We start from the raw sequence: 20968 nt of genomic DNA on the forward strand, positions 1-20968 counted from the left end.
TTGCTGACAAAGTGCAAACCTCACCTTGAGACGTCGCTTTCGTACAGAGCGATGACTTCAAACGCCGCAACTGTCAGAGGTATGAATACAAATATTTGAATCGCTCATTTGTACCAGTTGTATAATGTGTAGCGCCTAGACCACACATGTCTTTGCAAGACCTGTGAATCATGCAGGACATTGAAATGATGAGACAAGCCTGTCCGAAGTCGGTGTAAACCCTGCCAGGATATTTCACTATGGCATTTTCTTCATAAATCACACAAAGACTCTTAGGACATACAGGGTCAATGCTCGTTCTGTAAATATCAGCCGTTTGTATTTGACAAGTGGCCGTGACTTTCCAGAGTCGCACAATAGTTCTGAGTGTTTGCCTTCCAAATCTAACCTTTGTGCGCTAAGCTCTATCTCTCCAACAGTTCTTAGTTCCGTCACAGGCCGCACCCTGCATAGGCCCATCTGGGTGTAGGGTTGGGTAACAGTGTTAGCTTTAGCTTGATGTGATAAGTGTCAAGCTAATCTGACCTCTCCTCTTTCTCTCAGACAATGGCATCACATGCATTCCTTTGGCATCAATTGCTATTGCTTTTGCCAGTGATCTGTATGATTTTCTCACATCAAGCTTCACGGCAAAGTGGAGATGGAGATAAGGAACCAAACAGCGATTACATTCATAATTACCTTCTTTATCAACTATGACAGAGAAAGAGAGGGAGAAGGAGAGGGAAAGCTTACTATCAGCACTCCCCTTGATGTTTGCCTTGGCCAAAGCACCTCAAGTCTTCCGCTTATTAAAGTCATCATAAATATATTGTATCTGATGAACGCCCAGCTTCCTGGTATTTAGCGGTGCACATTTTTACCCTGTTTCCTCCTCTCCTGCCTCAGTCTTCCCACCTCCCTGCTCGAGCTCTGTGAGCAACCTCATTGTTGAGGCATGTTTTTAAGAAGTCATAGCTCTGGTCGTGTTTTGGGTCAGCTGTCGAGGCCTCTATCTCTGGGAAGTCCCGAAATAGCCCCGTTTTACACCCTTTTAAAGGACAAGCCAGAGAAAAGACTTGGAACCACAACCAGGCACAATCTGACTTGATGCTAAAAAGCAGACTGAATCACACGTGTATCCTTAGTCAAACAATCTCAAGCAGATTCTGGCAGGGAAGTGTAAAAGGTTCCTTATCATAGAGTTCAAATGATAGCAACAGACCTCATAGAAAAACACAGGAGACTTGATATCTTCTTTTTCTTCCTTTTTTAGGCCAGTCGTGTCGTTTCATTGATTGTGAAGTGTTCTGATCAGATTTGCCAGTGTCTGGGAGTCACAGGAGTCAGATCCATTTGTTGAGATCATGTTTGACATGATAGTTAGCTCCCATTTTAAAGGCTCCAGCAATGAGAAACAGAGTCTCCCCTTTCATTTTCTCTCTTTTTCTGCCTAGCTCTTTGACACAAATACACTTTCTCTGCAGTTTATTATTCAACACGACCCAGAGTGAAAGACCGCTTCCTCTCCCATCTATACATCAAAAAGATCAATAACCCGTCCAGGGCTTTGCCACCACAATGAAATCCTGTCAGCGTGCCAAGGAGCTGCAAAAGTTCCCAATAAATGCGTAGCAAAACTTTCAATTTGTGGCTTTCTTGGTGTGGCTCTTGCAGCCGATGGGTTGTCAGTCAGGGCCCTGGTTCAAAAAGGCCTGAGGTTTGTTTGCTGCTGGTTCTTTTTGGAAACTTGTGGCTTTGTGACATCCACAGCCATCCATTGGGCCGTGTTGCTGTATTGCCTCATATTATCCAGACTTGAGGAGAATTGTTTTTGGCAACTGAATGCTAACATTTTCCTACGACGCAAACCTCCAAGTGGGGCCCTCTTCTTCTCCTCGCGCCTGAGGATGATGATGATGAGCAGGCTTTGTAAGGTCCTCCTCTTGTTGCTGTGGCTATTTTCTCAGCCTTCTCATTGGTGAATGGCATGACTAGAAGATTGCTGTATGGGTCATTTGCTCAAGGTTTGACTTGAGCCGCACATGCAAAACCACATATGCTTTATGGTTCCCATACAGAAACCCTCATTGGGGCATTTCTGCTGCTTTTTTCAGGTTAAATGACCTCTGGAAATAAACTAGCGGGATTTCGCTCCGTCATGTGTTTTAGGCTGTGACAGCTCTTGTAAAAACAATGAGGCAGTCCACTCACTGAGTGTCTCTCCCCACGTCGTGTTTTCTTTTGTCCGCTTGGTCATCATGGCATGTCAATACGAATGGTGCTAAAGTGGTGCTGAAAAACTCCTGACTCTGTCCAATAACAAAAGCTGTGCTATGAAACACTAATAATGGTGGGGGTTTTCCCTCCCGCCTAGTGTGAAAGCACACACCACAGACATGGTGAGAGGCACATACACACACGCACATTTACGCATACCCCTAATGAGGGTCTGGACAGCTCTTGGTGGAAGGATTCTGCAGGTGGCTGCACTTTCATCAAGCCACGACTGGATTTGTTTATGTTTGAGGTCATATGGGCCAGAGAGAGAAGTTTGTGTGCCCAGACACACACTTGCACACACTTTCTAATTGCCCTCACTTCAGTGTTTTCTCTTTTCCATAAGACATATTGACATGTCAGCATTCAGCAGGGTAGATACAGAACAAATGGACAATTTTACCTCTCTCTGTGTAGTGGAAAATCCATCCCTCTCAACAGGCCAGTCTCTATTTGGACCTGTCTCACCGACCCAGAGTAAAAGTCACTTTGAGATGATGGTGACACATGCAATAAATCATAGCGCCGGCAGTCAGTGGCCAATCACATTTTCCTTACCTAATTAATAGCTTATTTATTTGCTTGGCGGGGTGCTGCTGCAAGGCTAGGCTATTCTGTGTGTGTTTCTGTCTGTGAGTGTTTGTCTGGTATATATGTGACTGTGTGTCTGTCTGTCTGTTTGTCTGTCTGTCTCTCTGTGTGTGTGTGTGTGCATACAGTATGCCAGTGTTGAAAGAGCATCTCCATGTGCCTTTGTGTTGCAGTTATTGTCATCATTGCACAAGCCCTTGCTTTTCACCACTGGAAACCCTGTTAACCACCGATCTTTAAATGTTACTTTAAAAAAAACAACAACAACAAAAACCTCATTGGGTAACTTTTCAACAGACAAACAATTTGGATTAGAATTACATAGAATTCAAAGCCAGGAAGTTTTATAATTAGCATTTTCCTGAAAGTCAGCTCACTGTTTCTGGACCCGAAGCTGAGGTTTGGACGATAGAAAGCCCACAGCGTCCCGACCCCCCACCTGAAGCTGAAAGACATTAAGGCATCAGTAAAACCACTCATGTCTGCTTGCATGTCTTCTGCAGTTTTAGGTTACCCTTGCACAATTTGATACACACACATATTTACACTTGGCATGTAGCTGAACAGAGCAAGGGGAAAGTCCAGAAATTGTCCTATAGTTGTTGAACGCCTGGTAGCATTTTAGACGACCCAGCCAAGCTGTTGGTTTTGTAAACTGTTGCAGCTGGCCTTGTGCATTACAAGAAAGGGGAAGTCCTCTCTCTCTCTCTCTCTCTCTCTCTCTATCGCCATGTTTAAAGTTCACAGGCTTATTTTTTTTACTTATAGAGCAGAGGCATTAACCCCGATTTGTATTTCTTTTGACTAAATAGTTCCTCTACTTCACCCCACACAGTTGTTACACTGAAGAAATAAATAAGACATGATTAATTAAATAAAAAACAGAGAGAAATAAATTTGAATGTTTGCTTTCAGGTGACAATTTTGTAATAGGTCTCTTTTGCTTATTCAAAGTAGCACATCTGCATCTGTGGCTGTTTTTGCAAAGAGCTGAACCATCTCTCTCAGTCTCAGAAATACAATACATACACATAAACCCTCAAAAGATAACTGCACAGAGGCCAGAGTTCTTATCTACTGATGCATGAAACTATGCAGCAACTAAACAACAAATAATATGCAAACAAAACAAATAATCCTGCACACTTTCGATCACTTGTGTTCTCACTTTGTTAACAACTCTTGTTTGCTCTTTACCGTCAGGAGTGCCGTGCATCCGTGGTAGACACACGCTATAATGTGCTACACATTAGACATAGATACGAAAAATGGAGAAAAAGCTGTAGACCGGGCTCCTCAGCTTTGCTGGTTCATTCGCTCAGTCGTCATGGACACACAAAATAGGGACGCTGCAGTCACCAGTCAAAATGCTGTGACAAATGGCGTTGGCCATGAAGGAGACTGCAACTGTTGTAGGGGATAACACGTTTACTGTTGGTCTGTTTGAAACTGATTTCAGGAACAGGATGCCTCTGTAAAGGTTTAGTTGATGTGTAAGTAGACTGAGACACTGTTGTAAGTATCTGTGATGTAATTGCTCCAATGTGGCGAGGCTAAGGAACAGATCCCTCGACAGCTTCATGCAGGAAACGACGGTGTGCAATGCATCAATGCAGGTGAGGCCCGTCTGCTGCACAATTAGGTGAGAGGGGAGGAAGAAGGATTGAGAGTTAACATCTACTGTTTGTGCTACAACGTTTTCAGATAGTTGTTTCTGTTTAGTGAGGAATAAATAACATGGCCAAACATCCACGAGCTCATACGCACAATTCATAATCACTTCCTGTGAATTGAGGCTTTGTATAGGAAGGTGCATAAAAGAGGTTGCTGTATGCCAGGATTCAAAGAAAAGCTCCACAGTTTCTTTGGCAGATTCCACAGCAGATAAATGTCTCTTTCCCAATCATGGTGGGCCACTCTGGTTTTGGAAATACAAACTTGAGTATGTCAGCTCTAATATAAAGGCAGCCAGTCTTGTCACAACACCCAAACAACACACCTACTGTTAAGCGGGCAGATGGGGAGGATAGGGAGCAGGAAAAGGGAGGCTCAGATATGCCGTATGTCTGTGCTTGAGGAAGTTTTATAGGCCTAATTTCACTTCAACTCAGTAAAGTACCACGCTGATCCCCCACCCCACCTAAAACTGCTCTGAAAACAGTCTGCATCTCTTCTTTGATCCTCAGTTGCCATCAATGGGCTTCAGAGAGGGAGAGAAAGACGGAGAGAGACTCTGGGTTGCCATTATATGTGAAATGCCCCCTCACTGCAGCAGAGCAGCCCCATCTCTTCATCATTCCCCCACTTCCTTCATTTCCTCTGGCAGACACTGGGAGCATTCTACCGCCCATCTGCCCCCAGTAAATATTGCTTGAAGGCTTAATTATACACACACACACACTCTCGCGGACACAGACACAGTCTCAGCGAAATTTCCTGCAACGGTGAAGCGGAGAATTAACGCCAAATCTGTGGGGCATTCATTCATCAGAGTGGGTGTGTGTGTAGTGTTCTGTTTGCCTCTGTGTGTTTGTGTGTTTTTGTGACCTCTCAGTCCATTATTCTATCCCTCTGGTTGCATTTGTAGCCCAGAGGGTCTGAGCGATGAACTGTGAGCACCTTGTGCTCATGTCATCAAGCGGCGATGGTCACAACCAATGGCCAAGGCCCTGAGAAGCGCAGGAATCATTCTTCTTTATGCTGTGATAAACAGATTTTTGTATAACCGTGTGGGTTGTGGTTTTGTGAAGCACTTAACAAATGTATATGTTTGTGTTTTTGTTTTAACAGATGATGAATGACCATGAAGACACCTCTCCGGACAGCTGCATCAAAAAGGTAGGATTGTTATTCCTGTTTATATGATTTTTTCCTGTCTGTGCACCTCTGCCCTGTGTGACAGCTCTCCCGCTGGGTTAATCTGCACATCAAAGGGATCAACGTCATTGTGAGGGTGAAGTAATAAAGTGGCGATTTATGGCACGCACAATAAGTAGGACTTCTGTTCTACACGTGCTGGCAGCTCTGTTACCACGTTACCTGGTTGACAAATGTGCAAAAGTGTCTGAGGCTCATCTGACTGAGATTTTGGCCAACAGATGCTAAAGATGATCACGACACCAGAGCACAGACAGGCTGCCATTTCTACAAAAGCTCCAGCGGATCATACATGTGATAAAGATAATAAATTAAAGGCTTAAACAAATAAATAATTTTTATGCTGGCAAGTGCTTCAGTAATTTATATGCCGTGCTCATCAAAGAAATCAGCTGACAGTGGTGTGCAATCTAATAAACCCTCTCTTCACTTAGACAAAAACGCTCACACACACACACACGCACACACTTACACGCACTGTGACCGATACGTCCCATTGACCAGTCACTGACCACTTTATGAGGTGATAAATTTATTGAAGGGGCTGGGCAGTTTGTTTTTATGGCCAGTGTCGCCGGGTCAAGACAGGACAGCGAGAGAGTTCATGTCCATCTAATGGTCCATGAAAGAACAATGGCTGCAGCAGAGTGGGCACCCTTTCTGAGAATGACTGAAGCCACGCAGGCGTAGCTCCAACTCAAGTCAATAGCGGGGCAGTTGAGACCTAAATCAATGGTTGAAAATGGCACAGCCGTAAATTATGTGGTGTTTTATCAGATTTCAGTTTTAGAGGAGCAATCCATATTTCCCCCGAAAGCCAATTTAATATTGTCTTGAAGAAATTGTTTTTTTTTTTCCTTTTCCACTTTTTTTATTAACTGACTTTGCAGTACAATAACCATCAGTATAAGATGGTCGACAAATGAGTTTTAAACGCAAGTGTTTGTTTACACTTCTTACACAGACTTTGATTAATGTTGGTTGACAGAAAGAGCTAAAAACATTCATTAGGTCATGTGAGTGGCGGCTGAGGTTGTTGCCACCTTGTTTTCATCATTGATTTAGCTGCCAAGGAAATTTAAGCTGAGATATGGACCTTGTCTTCGAGGTCTGTACGGGCCTTTTATCTTATCTTACATGGCAGGATGGTCAAAACATCAGGAGCAGAACTAATGGTGAACTACTTTTCAATAGGAAATCCAGCCCCCCTTAATAAAAGCAGTGTGTGAGAGATCTTTAGGTTGAGCTGCCTTTGCAAGACGTATTTCACTTAAAATCTCTTTTGGCGCAATTTACAATTATGACCAATTTTGCCCTTAGAAAAACAAAATCAGTTAAATGTCCTTATTTGCATTTCAGGTCAAGGGTCTTGTTGCTGTACCCTCTATAAACGGGCAGGCATGCAAATCACAGGCTGCTTGGTTGATTTGAAATCCTACATTAGTCAATGAGCTTATTTTAAGAGTTGACCGCAGGTGGTTTGGGCTGTTCCCTGTTCCCCACATGTTCGTACAATGTGGAAAAACCTAGACGGTTTTATAAACTACCTAACCACCTTCCACATGAGAGTGGCCCGTGCACTCCTCTCTGCACACACACACTCGCAAGTACAAAGACACGCATGCACACACACATGCACTGATGGGACAGCATAATGTGTAAAGCACACACTCACACAGATGACAGAACACAGACATACGCTTACCTATAGTACATAAAGAAACACACGGGCACACACACAGGCCACATCTCATTATGCAGAGTGTGAGTTGCGGTGGGCCCTCATCGGGCGGTGGCAGACCACATGCCTGTTATGAATATGAATGAAATTATGCATGAGCCATTCCTTATGACATGACTCATTCATCCACATCTTGCAGTCTCTCTCTCTCTCTCTCTCTCTCTCTCTCTCTCTCACACACACACACACACACACACACACACACACACACACACACGTAAACATTGACTTCTCCTGCCTCCACCGTGTCATTACCATCGCTATGCTTGATTAAGGCAGAATGTTAATTGAGTTGCAGCTTGTGAATAAACTAGTTCACTGCTGAGAGGTCTGTGTGTGTGTGTGCGTGTTCGTATGACTGTGTGTGTTATTAGGTCTTATTTGTTACTGTGCTTTGCATGACAGTGTCCATACATGTTATATATGTTTTATATGGAAAAAAATGTCTGTATGCAACAGCAGATCGCAGTACTCAGCCACTTTTTTAGTCATGGAGGACTAAAAAAAGGACTTACTCTTGACTGCTCTCTCTGTTTCAGTCAGTTTTAGAGGTACTGACATAGATATTTGATATAAAGAAATGGAATATTTAGTAACCTCGTCAATACGTGTCAACTTCATAACCTATACTGCACCCCATGTTTCACACAAGATTAGCATTTGGAACTGAAAATATAGATTGTTTGTGGAGTTCATTGCTAAATTAAATTAGAATTAATTAGTTAATTAAATTAGTACTCTTAGATGGAGAAGAGCAGAATTTAAGATTGAAAGAGCCAGAAGCTACTGCCAATGTAGAAAATAGGGTTACAGACTAGTATGTTTGTATAATAATGTGATAATATATTTCAAAGTGATTCACACAAGGTAAATTAAAATCAACAAAATAGAAATAATTAGAAGTTACGATAAGAGCAGATCACACCAATTCCAGTAATGTAAAATAAGACAATAAAAATGAAAAATAAATAATAAAATAGACAATTCAAGTAAAATTTAGAAAGTAAGTAAATCAGAATAATCTGATCCAATCTCTGATAAAAGAATTTACAGTTGCCTGACAGTATTATTATAGTTATTATAGAAACATGCGCTCACCCTGTCCACGCATTAACACATTCAAATTGAGCACAAACACAGGCTCATTCCATGCTGCTGAGTAAGTCTGTGTATGACGGCAAATGGGGGGCGCTGGTAGAGTCAGGGTTAAGGCGAGGGATAAAACGGAAGCAAAGATGTTATTGTAGCTTCTCAAGCCCACTTACTGAAAGCTGCCCAGAGCTTACAGCTGTGTGTGTGTCAGCTTGTGTGGGTGTGTGTGTGTGTCTATGAGGTTTCTTGGATTCATATCCTGTGCTTGCTTGGACGTGGATCGAGCCATATTGGCTTACACACATGCATCTTCACACCCCACCCTCAGACGAAGAAGATAAAAGATGTGTTATTTGAATCCCCTCTCTGCTTACTTCATCTATCCTCCACTCATTTCATCCCCCCCTCTCTCTCCGAGCAGACAGCGCGGTGTTGTTGGAGCTATAGATTGCTATCAGTGGCGATTGGCGATAGGATCGGGGATTGTTTGGTTTGGTCCGGTCCGGCCATATAAAACAGGACTATCTGTCTGTTTAGCTGTCTAGGCCCTGCTTACGTGTATTCTCATTCACACACTGCACATACACTTAAGTCTGCGTGTGTGGAAGTTAATAGGGTATCGGACGACTTGTGTTTCTCTTTGGATTCCTTGGATTTAAAAGTTGTAGCCAGATAGGGAGCAGCAAGAAAGAAGGCAGCCTGTGCTCTGTGCATGTGTGTGTGTGTGTCTGTGGATGTTTATTACTCATGTTGTGGGGACATAAATCTGTTTACACAGTCACATTGTGGGGACTTGCCTTCCTTTTGGGGACAAAACACAAGTCCCCTAATCGTAAATCATTAACTTTTCGGGTGAAGAGTTGGGTTAAGGTTAGGGTAAGTCTCCAGGAAATGAAAGTAAGTCAATGTAAAGTCCTCTGAAGTGGTGGAAACACGGCTGTATGTATGTGTGTGTGTGTGTGTGTGTGTGTGCATGTGTGTGTGTGTGTGTGTTAATCCTCATCTTGAGACGAGCGCCGCTGTCCATCCCGACGTGTGTAAACACTCCAGCAGATCAGATGGCAGATAATGACTTCCAGATAGACACCCTCCATTCAACCAGCAGAGAAAATCAATGAGCACTGATTGCTTTTTTCCCAAGACGATCATCTCCCCCTGAAGGCTACTATCTTTCTCTCTCTCTTTCTTTCTATCTCTTTTTCTCTCTCAATTTCTCTGTCTCTCTCTCTCTCTCTGAGTCCCATTCATTCACCTCTCAATATCGCTGAGATTGAATCAATTCATGCTGCTTTTCACAGGGGATTTACTATGGAAGGATACAGCAGAATATCTCCCTAAGACGATCAAGTCTCTGTTACTCCGTCTGTGTCACTCTTCCTCTCCTATTTGTCTGAGTGGCCATGTTTCTCTTAAGCGCTGATGATTTCCAGATAGTGGTAAATGTCTTTCTTGCTATGCTTGATGGAGATGTGCTTTCGTGTTCTTTGAGCCAAACTTCAGCTCTAGTTATTGCTCCGTTTACATCATGATGCAGCGCTTGCAGTGTTTTTAGATGCAGTGTTAGATGTAAATGGGAAAATGAGAGGGGTTGATATGAACTCTGACCTATAAGTAGATTTTTCCCCCTCTGTGTTGAAAGAGTAGCGCACCAAATGGGGGTCAGCTGCAGTTGTGGGTATGTATGTGTACGCAGTTGTGTGTGAATGTCTTTCTTTTCTGATATCAAGCTGGGGAATTGAGTCTCTGAATACGCTAGCTAAATGACCCTAAATGTATGAGGGCTATTATGTGGACAGAGGGAGGCTCATGGGTCACAGAAGTGATCCAGTGCTCCGGGCCATAGTTTACCCCCTGCCAACAGCACCACACTCCCCCATCTCTCCCCCTGTTTAAATAGGCTCATGATTGATTGATAATTATGATAATTTGTTTGAAATGATTATCTGGATATTATAATCACTGCCACCCCGGTGCGCCACGGGGGCAAGTCATTTTTCATAATGCTGAACGTCACAAATGCCCTCTGGTTACAGGGGTGGCTCTGTGTGTGTGTGTGTGTGTGTGTGTGTGTGTGTGTGTGTGTGTGTGTGTGTGTGTGTGTGTGTGTTTATCTGTTTGTGGGGGTGTCAATGCCCAGGGCTGGGCAGTGGACTCCCCAGGGCCATGAGTTGACTGTAGAGTGATGAGCCCAAAGAGCAGGAAAGAGACTGAAAACGCACGCACGCACGCACGCACGCACGCACACAGACATGAACAGAGTGCAGGTCTTGAAAGTGTGATTTTGCAAAAACATCACTGAAATCCACATCGATACAGCGCAGGTATGCATGGTGGATGTGGTGCCAAAATGTGTCAGTTAAGTCCTTCAACAGAAAACCAACAACAATTTCTATAATTGTTCAATTGTTTTAGTCATTTATTAAGCAAATGCATGCAATGCAATGCTTTTTGAAGAGCTCACTAATTTTGGAACATTGTGATTAACAGTTTTTTACTTTTTTCAGGCATTTTATAGACTAAATGAATTATTAAGCGATTCATTGTCAATGGAAATAATTTTGTAAGTAGATAGATAGATGGGTAGGTAGGCTGGTAGGTTGTTTGTTTGTCTACACAATGTGAGAAAAACAGACTTAACCTGTATGAACTAATTTGTGTCTCATGAAAACATGCATGCAAACGATTGCATGATCAGGAAGTTCCCAAACATCTTCTCGTCATTCTCAGGCAGTGAGCAAACACACCGTAGCTCCAATCATCCCGTCTTCTCTGTCATCTGAAGGAAAAGAAGGGGAGGAGTGTGTGAGCGTGTGTGTGTTGGGTGTGGTGGGGGGGCGCAGGAATAATATTTGCGGTTTTCACTTCGCCCCAAGATGACTTAATGATGATATGGGTCCCTTTCTTCTGCTGGGCAGGGTTACGTTTTAATGGGTCCTGAGTGACATGTTTTCATTTGGCTCCGTAACCTCGCCCCCCCCCATCCAGCACCACCACCACCGGCACCACCGCCACCACCTCCATCCCCATCCCCCCTTCAAAAATATACACTGCCAAATCCTGCACTGTGTCAGGTCAGACGATGAAAAAAAGTGGTCTGAAACCGTCAGCACTGAGCTTCCATGTAGTGTTTGTGTGATAGGTTACGGAGTGGGGAGTGGTCCGACGCAGACAGACAGACAAATATGCAGAGATTGAGCTCACATGGTGGAAATCATGTATGTTGGGGAATGTTTGGATCTCAAGGCGGGATAATCTTTCAAAGCATACCGCCTCCTAACATCATCCCGTTCATACCGAAGGTTAAACTGAAAGTGAACTCGGCCGAATACTCATCGTATGTGAGTTTGAAAGGTGGCTCTGGAAAAGGCGTAGCAGAGGATGGGTGGATGTCACTGGCAGATCCAGTGCTCTGCTGTTGAGTTGCCTGTTCAAGTTGGCCCAAACACTCCAAAACACAGCTAAACACATGACTTATCAAAAGCTCAGCCAGAGGTATCATATTGATCTATTTACTGATTAATCATTGATTATGCTGCAGGAGTGATTTGAGAAGTTTCTGTTTGAACAATTTTCCATAAGCTAGAAGCTCTTCAGAGCCAGCTCACAAGTATTTGATACCTGAAGGACTTTTGGTGGAGTATTCCTTTAATGTGGGCATGATCCCTGATTGCATTAGAAGATTCATCTGTCCAGACTGTGTTGGCCAGTAGCGTTGATCTGTGGAAGGTCACATGGTCCGGACAAAGTCAGGGTTGTTAGAGAGGAGGTGGGGAGTAGGAGGAGAGGTGAAGACAGAAAGAAATGGTCTTTCTCTCTCTGTCTGTCTTGTCTGTGGGAACTGTCCCAGCTATGGTTACTGCAGAATGCTGTCATTATGCCTTGTGAGGAGCATTCACTCAAAGGCCACTGCTGTGTGTCACTCTGTTCATGTATGTGTGTGAGTGTGTATGTGAGGGCCACTTTTAACTCGCAGTGGCACTTTTAACTTGTGTGTGTGTGTGTGTGTGTGTGTGTGTGTGTGGGCCCTGACTGACGCATCTCTGTTGTTATCGCCGATTGAAACCCGACGTCACAATGGAGTGAAGCGCTGGGAGAGGAATTCAAGTGGGAACGAAAGAAAGAAAGAGTGGAACAGATAGAGAGAGACAGAGCGAGGGGGTGGAGGAGAAGCACGAGGTGATCGGAGGCACTTTCACATCAGCTGGCTCCCTGACCCCTCTCTCTCTCTCTATCTCTCTCTCTTTCTCTCCCTCTCTTTCTTTTCTCGCTCCTTTCACTCTTTCTATCCTTCTCTCATTCCCTCTCTTGCAGTCTTTGTCTCTCCATAATCTCTCTCCCAGTGGCCATTCCCACCACATTCTCCGGGGTCACCCAACAAAAGGAGGAGGGCGAAAGTCTGACAGTTGCGGGGGCTGTCATATGAGTTTCCTCACACGCACAAACACACGCACGCACACACACACACACACGGACACACACACATACACACACACACATTTGTTTTTACTATCCGTATGGGGACATTTGTTTATTCTAATTATCATCCCCCATAGTGCCTGTCTAAAGAAGCAAAGTGAAACACTTGAACTTCTGAGTTTATTTTGTTCTTGAAGTACAGATGACTTTCGAGAGTATGTAGCATCTGTATCATGACGTATCAGGAAAAGTGGCCATGTATAACCAATGGGGGTAGCAGATATTGATGCAGTCCACTGTAAAGTGCCTTGTGCATAATCTGGAGCTAAGATACCACTTTCTTTAAAGCGGGCCTGTAACCATGATATGTTGGCGAAACAGAGCAAGGTTCGACATCTGAAGAGACACCGACGTACCCTCCTGTTGCTAGCTAGCTGACTAATGAATCCAAGCTCTGTGCCACTGATTGATGCCTGGATGTTCATATTCTCTTTCCATGAAGAAAATATGATTTCTGATCATGGATTTGGTGTAATGATACAAAGACATGGATATATATTTTTTTGTGTGTTTGTGTATATATGTATGTATTGTGTATATATATATATATATATATATATATATATATATATATATATATAGTTAAATAGGTGCACAATATGACCAGGGATGTGATCTAAAGGGTTAAAAAGCAATTTTTCATTTTGTGTTGACTTTAAATGTTATTCTTGTTGACGTATTGTGTAATTGTTTTTTTCTACTCTGTGGATAGCTTGTCAAACACAGGCCTAGATGAACCATTTTCATACTTTCATGAATATTTGCTGTTTTTGGAAAGGTGTTTTACAGCAGAAAATGAAAGGGTGATGCCTGGAATCACAATTTTTTGATTATGCTCAGCAATCAAATCCATTTCAGTAGAGGCACAAACACCAGCTTCAGTAAAACACAGTACAATGTGGTCACTGCCTGAAAAATCATTTTAGCACTTCATCCCTCCTGGAATGCATTAAACAAACTGATGTGAATTTTCCTTCAACCGTTCCGCTTTCCTCAACGTAATCCCACTGCTGATGTTCTGATGCTTGGTGCAGAATGAATGGGCATTGTGATAAAATTAAAAACAGCTGTCACTTAACTTGACATCTAAATCTACTTATTGTTAAAATGGCCCAACTTTGGAGGATTATTGTTATCTATCTGTGATTTTAAGGACGTGTGGTGCTCATAGTCTCGAAAAGTGGCACAAACAAACACACACACACAAAAGAAACACACACGCAAACACTCTGTCTTGTCTGTCAAGAAAGCAACCAGTCCATTAAGGCAGATAGAGTGAATGCAGTGGGCCGGCTGGTCAAGCATTGGTGATAATAACATGACGACCCGCGTGGCGTTGCCATAGAGACCTAGGAGCCTGGGGGAGGCGGAGAACAGAGATTTGTGTGGTCCTGCTTGTCAAAAATATTTTCACGTGTCAGACGAGTTAGATAAAGGTTCATCTGTGCGTGAGAACGTCTGGGTGCATTTGAAACTCCACATCACAAGAGTTTGTACTTCTTTTGTGTTCGAAACGTCCTCTGTCACACTGTACTGCAGACACGTCCACCTCAGCTGCTGCAGCTAACAATATGGTCCATAAAATCTTATCTGGGCATTGTTTGCAGCTCAGACTAACTGACATAACACTACAGCATTTTGTATGATTCATGTGATGTATGCAAGAACATGAGGGATTTTGACACGCCGCATCTAAGTTTTTATAATGTTTGTCTTCGTTGTTGTTCTCCACAACACTTCATTAATCGACCTGACATCAGGAAAGACAGAAAACTGCCAGAGAAACGGAGATGGCGTGAGAGATGGCGAGGTGTTGACACAACATGGTGTCTATAGATAGTCAGGCAATAGATGGAGGCCGAGCAAGAGAGCAAGCGTCAGTAAAGATGGAAACCCTCAGAGGGCAGGAGACAGCCGGAGGCAGGGGGATGGGGGGCATGACAGGGAGGAATGCCAGAATGCCCAAGAGAGGCAAGAACTGCCAGCCCAGTCACAGACACAGCCCGTCTGGGGAAGAGAGACAGAGAGCGGGGGTGAGAGGCTGGCCCCGCCAACACAAGGTCATGTGAAAAAAGATCCCCCTTTCTCCACCCACCCACCTACCGATCCATCCATCCATCCATCCATCCATGTGTCCACACATCACTCTGCCCCCTTGAATATTTTAGGCAGACAAAACATTTGAAAATTGTTCGGGACAAAAAGAAAAGAAGAGAATAGGAGCGGAGAGAAGGGAGTGGATGAGGAGATGGCGGGAGACAGTGGAAGTGTGTCTGGGCGTAACAGGTCTTAGGGGAGCTTTTAGCCGCAGAGTGGTAAGTGAGGCACGCCGTGTGTTGAGGCCGCTCTGGTTCGCAGTCTTCAATCCTCGACCAAGAGCCTCAGACACACGCATACGCACAGGCACATGTGTGTGTTTTTTAAACACAGATCCTGCAATAAATGCCGGAAAGAAGACCCGTCATTACGCAAGCGATGGCAACATAATGCCGCCGCAGTGTGTGATTTCAGATAGCATGCCAGTGTAGCAGAAGCAACAGAAGCATGAAGTTCAGCTTCCACATTTTACACAGACGTTGATTTGGCTTCGCTCTGTGTTTGTATGTTTTATACAACATTCCACTCTATAACAGGCTGTATTAAAGGGCATTATATCTCTGCTCCTGTTTTAATGTCAGTTTTGTGGACCCCAGATAGGCCAGAAAATGTATGGTTTAGTTTATTGGCTCTAGTGAAACATTTCAAAATTCAGCAGCTACTTTCATCAAAATTACACAGAAGTTTTAAGAACAGGGCCTTGAAATGAGAGCGAAATACAAAAAGGACTCAGTGAGATCCAGGAACCAACAGCTATCCAAGGAAAAGTAGCTGTTCTCTGATAACACCTGATGCAAGGAAATGGTTCTTTACTAAATAACACTATGCTTTAAATGTCTCATATCCTACTACTTAAAGATGCATGTATGCATGACGTATTCTGACAGCTCGTCAATACACCTGCCTGCACCGAACAGCAGACAGATAAAGTTGGCAACTACATGGAGCTAGAAGCTTTTTTTCAGGGTTGTGTTAGTGAGCATTGGTGGCAGTGCTTTCACTTGTTTTTCTGCCTTCAGCTGCTATGTGTTGGTCAATTTGTTAATAAAATCCTGGCTGCTCTTGGCTTTTCTCACAAAAATCATCTGCATACATTTTTTTATGACCCCCAGCAAGTCAGAGGAAAGGGGCATGGAAACGGGCATTCAAACCAGGGCTGAAATAAATGTGACAAATCTTATTCTAATGAATGTTTTTGTTGTTCCTGGTTTGCACTTTGTGGCTACTTGAATGCAGAATGGTGGTGCTCATTGTGTTTTTTGTTTCGCTGAATTTTTCTATAAAAGTTTGGGGCTGCAGTGACAGTTTAAGTGGCGATCACTCCTAATAGCTTGTAATACAATCAGCGCATTGTTGATGAAAATCTGCTTTTGCTCCCAGCTGGCTCAGAAATTTTGAATGCACTAGAATGCATAAAAATGTGGCAAATACAGTCCCTCAAACAATTAATCCCAGCATTTTATGCATTAATTTTTTCGATAGTTGGCCGTACCTGTACCTGTTGCTGCAAATTAGGATAATCCACCCTCAAACACATTCTGAAAACCAGGGTTTCTGTCCTCTCTATCCCTACTTTATCCTTTATCCTCATTTCCTTCCCTCTCCCCCTCCTTCCATCCCTCTCTCCTCCCCTCCGATCTCGGCTGAACAGTATGGTCTTTGACTGAGTCTTAATCTTCATTACAGGGCATTAGTCCACTGGGGAGGCCCTGTCTCGTCTCCCCACAGCGCAGCCTGGCACTGTCCCGCAAGGGACGTCCCGCAACGGCACAGCACAGACACCCTGCCAAGCCCCCCACCCCCCACCCACCACCGCCCCCATACTAGCTTCACCTTGGTCACCCCTTCGCTCAAATGAACTGTTAAATAAACGGCAGGCCTTAATCCACATGAAGGGACGGGGGTGGCGGTTGTGGAGTAGGTGGCAAGGCTGGTCAGGAGAAACAATAGAGCCGGCCCTGAACCCCTCCATTTAAAGCAACCATCAATCATACTCACCATGAGATTTCACTTTCCTTTTTTCTCTTTTTTTTTTGACGTAGATTTTATCATTAATGACTAAATCTCAGGGAATCAGAGCGACAGTAATCTGAGGCATGTGGCTCAGCGCTCATGCAGTCCGTGAGCTTGGCCTAGTGTCTGATGATGCATATGTGTGTGCGTTCTCCTGGAGAGGAAAGTGACATACAGGCTATTTTTCACGAGTCTGGCCTCCCTTTTCTGCACACACCTATGCACACACATTCATGTTCTCATGCATTTTTAAACAAGCCCCCAGAAGAAAAACACGAACGCACAGTTCTGTCACTCCTTCACCGAGCTTGTGAACAAGGACAGTTGACTTGCTGTGAATTAGATAATTAAAGAGGATGGCTAATTGAGTAAACAAGCATCGGGGCCGTCACCCCTAATTAAGTGATTACAAGGAAGAGCACACTCAGCTGGCGCAGCACTAATTAACACATACACAAACACATGCACAGACACGTGTGAGGACATGGAGAATTATCTGTTAGAGAAACAATGATTAGGCCAAGTGGGGGATCCCAGGAGAGGCAGGCAATGAGAGGGGATCCCACACACACACACTCACACACAGCATCATCCCGAGAGAGGGGTTTTCTGTGTCTTAGCACTAATTCATAGTGGATAATCCTTTTATTCACGTTGAAACTGATGTGAACAGCGCAGTCAGAGAGAGTGACCTGCGCTCTGCTGATACAAACCCTCCCAGACGATGCCTGTGACCTGGCCACTGAAGGAGAGACAACAATACTGAGACGTTAGGCGACGGCTCAATTTAAATGCAATTACGTCTCCTTTCTTTTTCAGTGGTGATTATTGTCTCAAGCAATAGACTTTCACAGAAAAATTCTATACCCAAATGTAATACTCCAATCAAGCCTTTGTATATATTTACATATTTTGTTGTGCTTCTTCACTCTGTTACGTCTGTACCGAAACCCATTTAATTTTTCCACACTCCATGGAAACACACTATACACTGGGAGTCAGCCCTGCTCTAATCTCAGCTGTGACATTTCAGATCAAGATGCTCATATGAGGATATTATCATAGAGAGTGTTTCCCTGGAGAGAATTATCCACAACATTAACCAGGGAGTCAGAGTGATTATTTTACCCCAGTTCTTCTTGGGGAATATAATAGCATGTACATGACATGATTTATTCTGATAGAAACTATATCTAGTCAAATATTTATTTGGATGTTAATGGCTTTGCTCGGTGAAAAGGGATTCTGCCGTGAAAATGCAAAAAGGTCGATCCGCGACTGGAACTGTACCAAATACAAAATCAGTTCTTTGGGTCCAAAAGCGAGATTTAACTTCACACGAAAAAGGGATTACGACATGTTTTCATAACTCATTTTCAATCGGCTGTTTTTCCTTAATGCACCAGGTCAGATGTAATATTTTTCCTGAGTGGACACGATTTTCACAGCAGAGCACGTAAGCAGACCGGCCTGGCTTAAAATCCACTTACAATGAAAAAAAAAAAAAAAAGAAAAAACCTGCATTAATTAAGAATCGCTCCGGGGATGAAGTCTAATTATTTTTGGAGCAGAAAAGATTTTCCACATTGGTCAGGATAATTGTGGTGTGGTGTTATCTGCTAACAACAAGGCCAGCCTTTCTACTCCCCTACCGGCACCATTGTGAGGCTGATTTAAGATCCCCAGCTAATAGGCATACCTGCCTGACAAACATGACTTCTTAGCAGGTGACTCCTGTCAAGTTTGTCTGAAATAACAGGTAAATGAATTAGCAATAAAATAGACTTAGGGGTGGAGGCAGGGGTGCCCATTATTACTGCTCCTAATCACTAAAGAGATGCCATTCACTTGCCTTAAGAAGGCAGCATTTTTCACCGCTTGCTGGCCACCGGCCCCCTCAGAGCCACAACACATTTCTAATGGAAGGCTCTCTGCTTGAGCTCCAACCTCCCGAAAGCCCCCAACCATTTCTTTCTTTCATTCTCTTTTCTCTCCTCCACCCACACCCCACTCCCCACACTCCCCCCCTTTCTCTCCTGTAAGATTATCAGTTTTGATTACCGCCGGCAACAGGCTCTTACCAGCGGTCGGAAGCGGCGTCTCACAGACCTGAAAGGCCCTCAGCAGGTTGCAAGAAGCTTTTGAAATTATGGGGCTGGGCTCAGAGGGAAAGTGCTCTGCGTGCTCCTTCCCGGCCATTTAATCAACTCCTGACTTTTGATAGTCAAATAATGGCTAATTACAGTAGCACCTGCCCACGGGGTTAAAGGGTGGAACAGATGTAATGAGAGAAAGAGAGAAAAGAGACAGAGAAAGAGACAAGAAAATGAAAGAGAGTTCGGAGTAAAGAAAGATGGAGAATGTGTGTTATTACCTTCATGTCTTGCTGATTGGCCGTAATGAATCAGTAAACCCAGAGATGCTCTTATGTGCCACCAACTCTTTTTCACCGTTTGGACTTGTTTTTCTCACATACGGTTGAGAAGGGCGGTGTGGGATGAGGGGAGAAGAATGTGAGGTTGAAAGAAATAAGATTGACTTCGATTAACAGTGTGTGTAAATATGGAAAAGCACAAAAATCTAAAAAGATGCTTATCTGAGCCTCAGTTTCTCTTTTTTGAGAGCTTTGTTTCGGCTCAGCGAACGTAAAAGATGTCAAATATTCTCCAGAAAGGAGCACGATTCACTTTAGTATCCCAGTGGACAAAATACAAAAATGTTCAGAATACGTTTGGAAATTAATTGGAATAGATTTCTAATTAATAACTACATCAATCCCGTGTCACTCACTTCTTCAGATTATAAGTCTCATCTCAGCCCCCCCTCCAAAAAACATGTCCAGGAAGTCAGTTAGAGAGATAATGAGCGACGAAGAATGGGGCTATTAAAGGGACAATTAGTGACAGTTCACACACCGTGTCTGGTGTCCTGAAACAAGATGTGCTTGATAGAGCACACCCAAACACGCCTCTAAACACGCACACACGCACACACACACACACACACACACACACTCACACATGGCCCAGCTGGGGTGACAGATCAAAGCATATTAAAAATGACCTGTGTGTCAGTGCATTGATCTAAGACCAGGTGGCACCCATACATGCAGGCTGAGCTGCTTGTTTGCTTTTTCAACCCCCCCCCCCCCCCCCCCCCTCTCTCTCTCTCTCTCGCTCTCTCTCTCTCTCACTCTCTCTCCTTTCTTGTGACCAGCAACAACTCAGTCCTGGCACTCTATTGTTCAGGCACAAAGCCTATGTAAAGACTCGTCAGCGATTACAAAGCTGCAATGGCACGGCTCAATTACTCAAACGTTGCCGTGTACCACGTTGGGATACATGTGTTTGTGTGTGTGTGTGTGTGTGTGTGAGAAAAGGTCTGTGTACTCACAGTGAGTGCGTAGCCCCTGTGAGATATTAACAGGATTGTGGCTGTGTCAGCAGCGCCGCACTGTGTTTCTAGTCTTTCATGTTCCATTTATTTGACCCCTGACCCGCGAACACACAGCAGCTTCACTTCACGCACACCTATGCGCCGTCAAACACACGTACACGTGCACACATCTGAGAACACACCCACGCACACATCTCCGCACACAACAGAGTAATCCATTTCTCTCTCTCTGACCCTCTCCCTCTCGGTGCTATCACAAGCCATATTTGCCCCATCCAATCAGTTTGATTAATCATGGGCCAGACCACGGTCTTGCAATCAGATGACCAGAGCATTGTACCCCTCTCCACACACACACACACACACACACACACACACACACACACTCTAGCGCTTGTGGGGAAGTATTTCCCCATAGACATCCTC

General features: G+C 43.9%; 1 protein-coding gene across 4 annotated transcripts in view; it reads left to right on the top strand.

Annotated features, from left to right (window-relative positions):
- prdm16 (PR domain containing 16) overlaps positions 1 to 20968 on the top strand; it is a 178052-nt gene that overhangs the window by 88789 nt on the left and 68295 nt on the right. For all 4 annotated transcript variants that reach the window (XM_041945625.1, XM_041945626.1, XM_041945627.1 and 1 more), the window contains exon 3: positions 5641 to 5688. In XM_041945625.1, the coding sequence (XP_041801559.1) occupies positions 5641 to 5688 (48 nt within the window). The remainder of the gene's footprint in view (positions 1 to 5640; positions 5689 to 20968) is intronic.

This window comes from Chelmon rostratus, chromosome 10, assembly GCF_017976325.1.
Source record: "Chelmon rostratus isolate fCheRos1 chromosome 10, fCheRos1.pri, whole genome shotgun sequence".
Classification (NCBI taxonomy): Eukaryota; Metazoa; Chordata; class Actinopteri; order Chaetodontiformes; family Chaetodontidae; genus Chelmon; species Chelmon rostratus.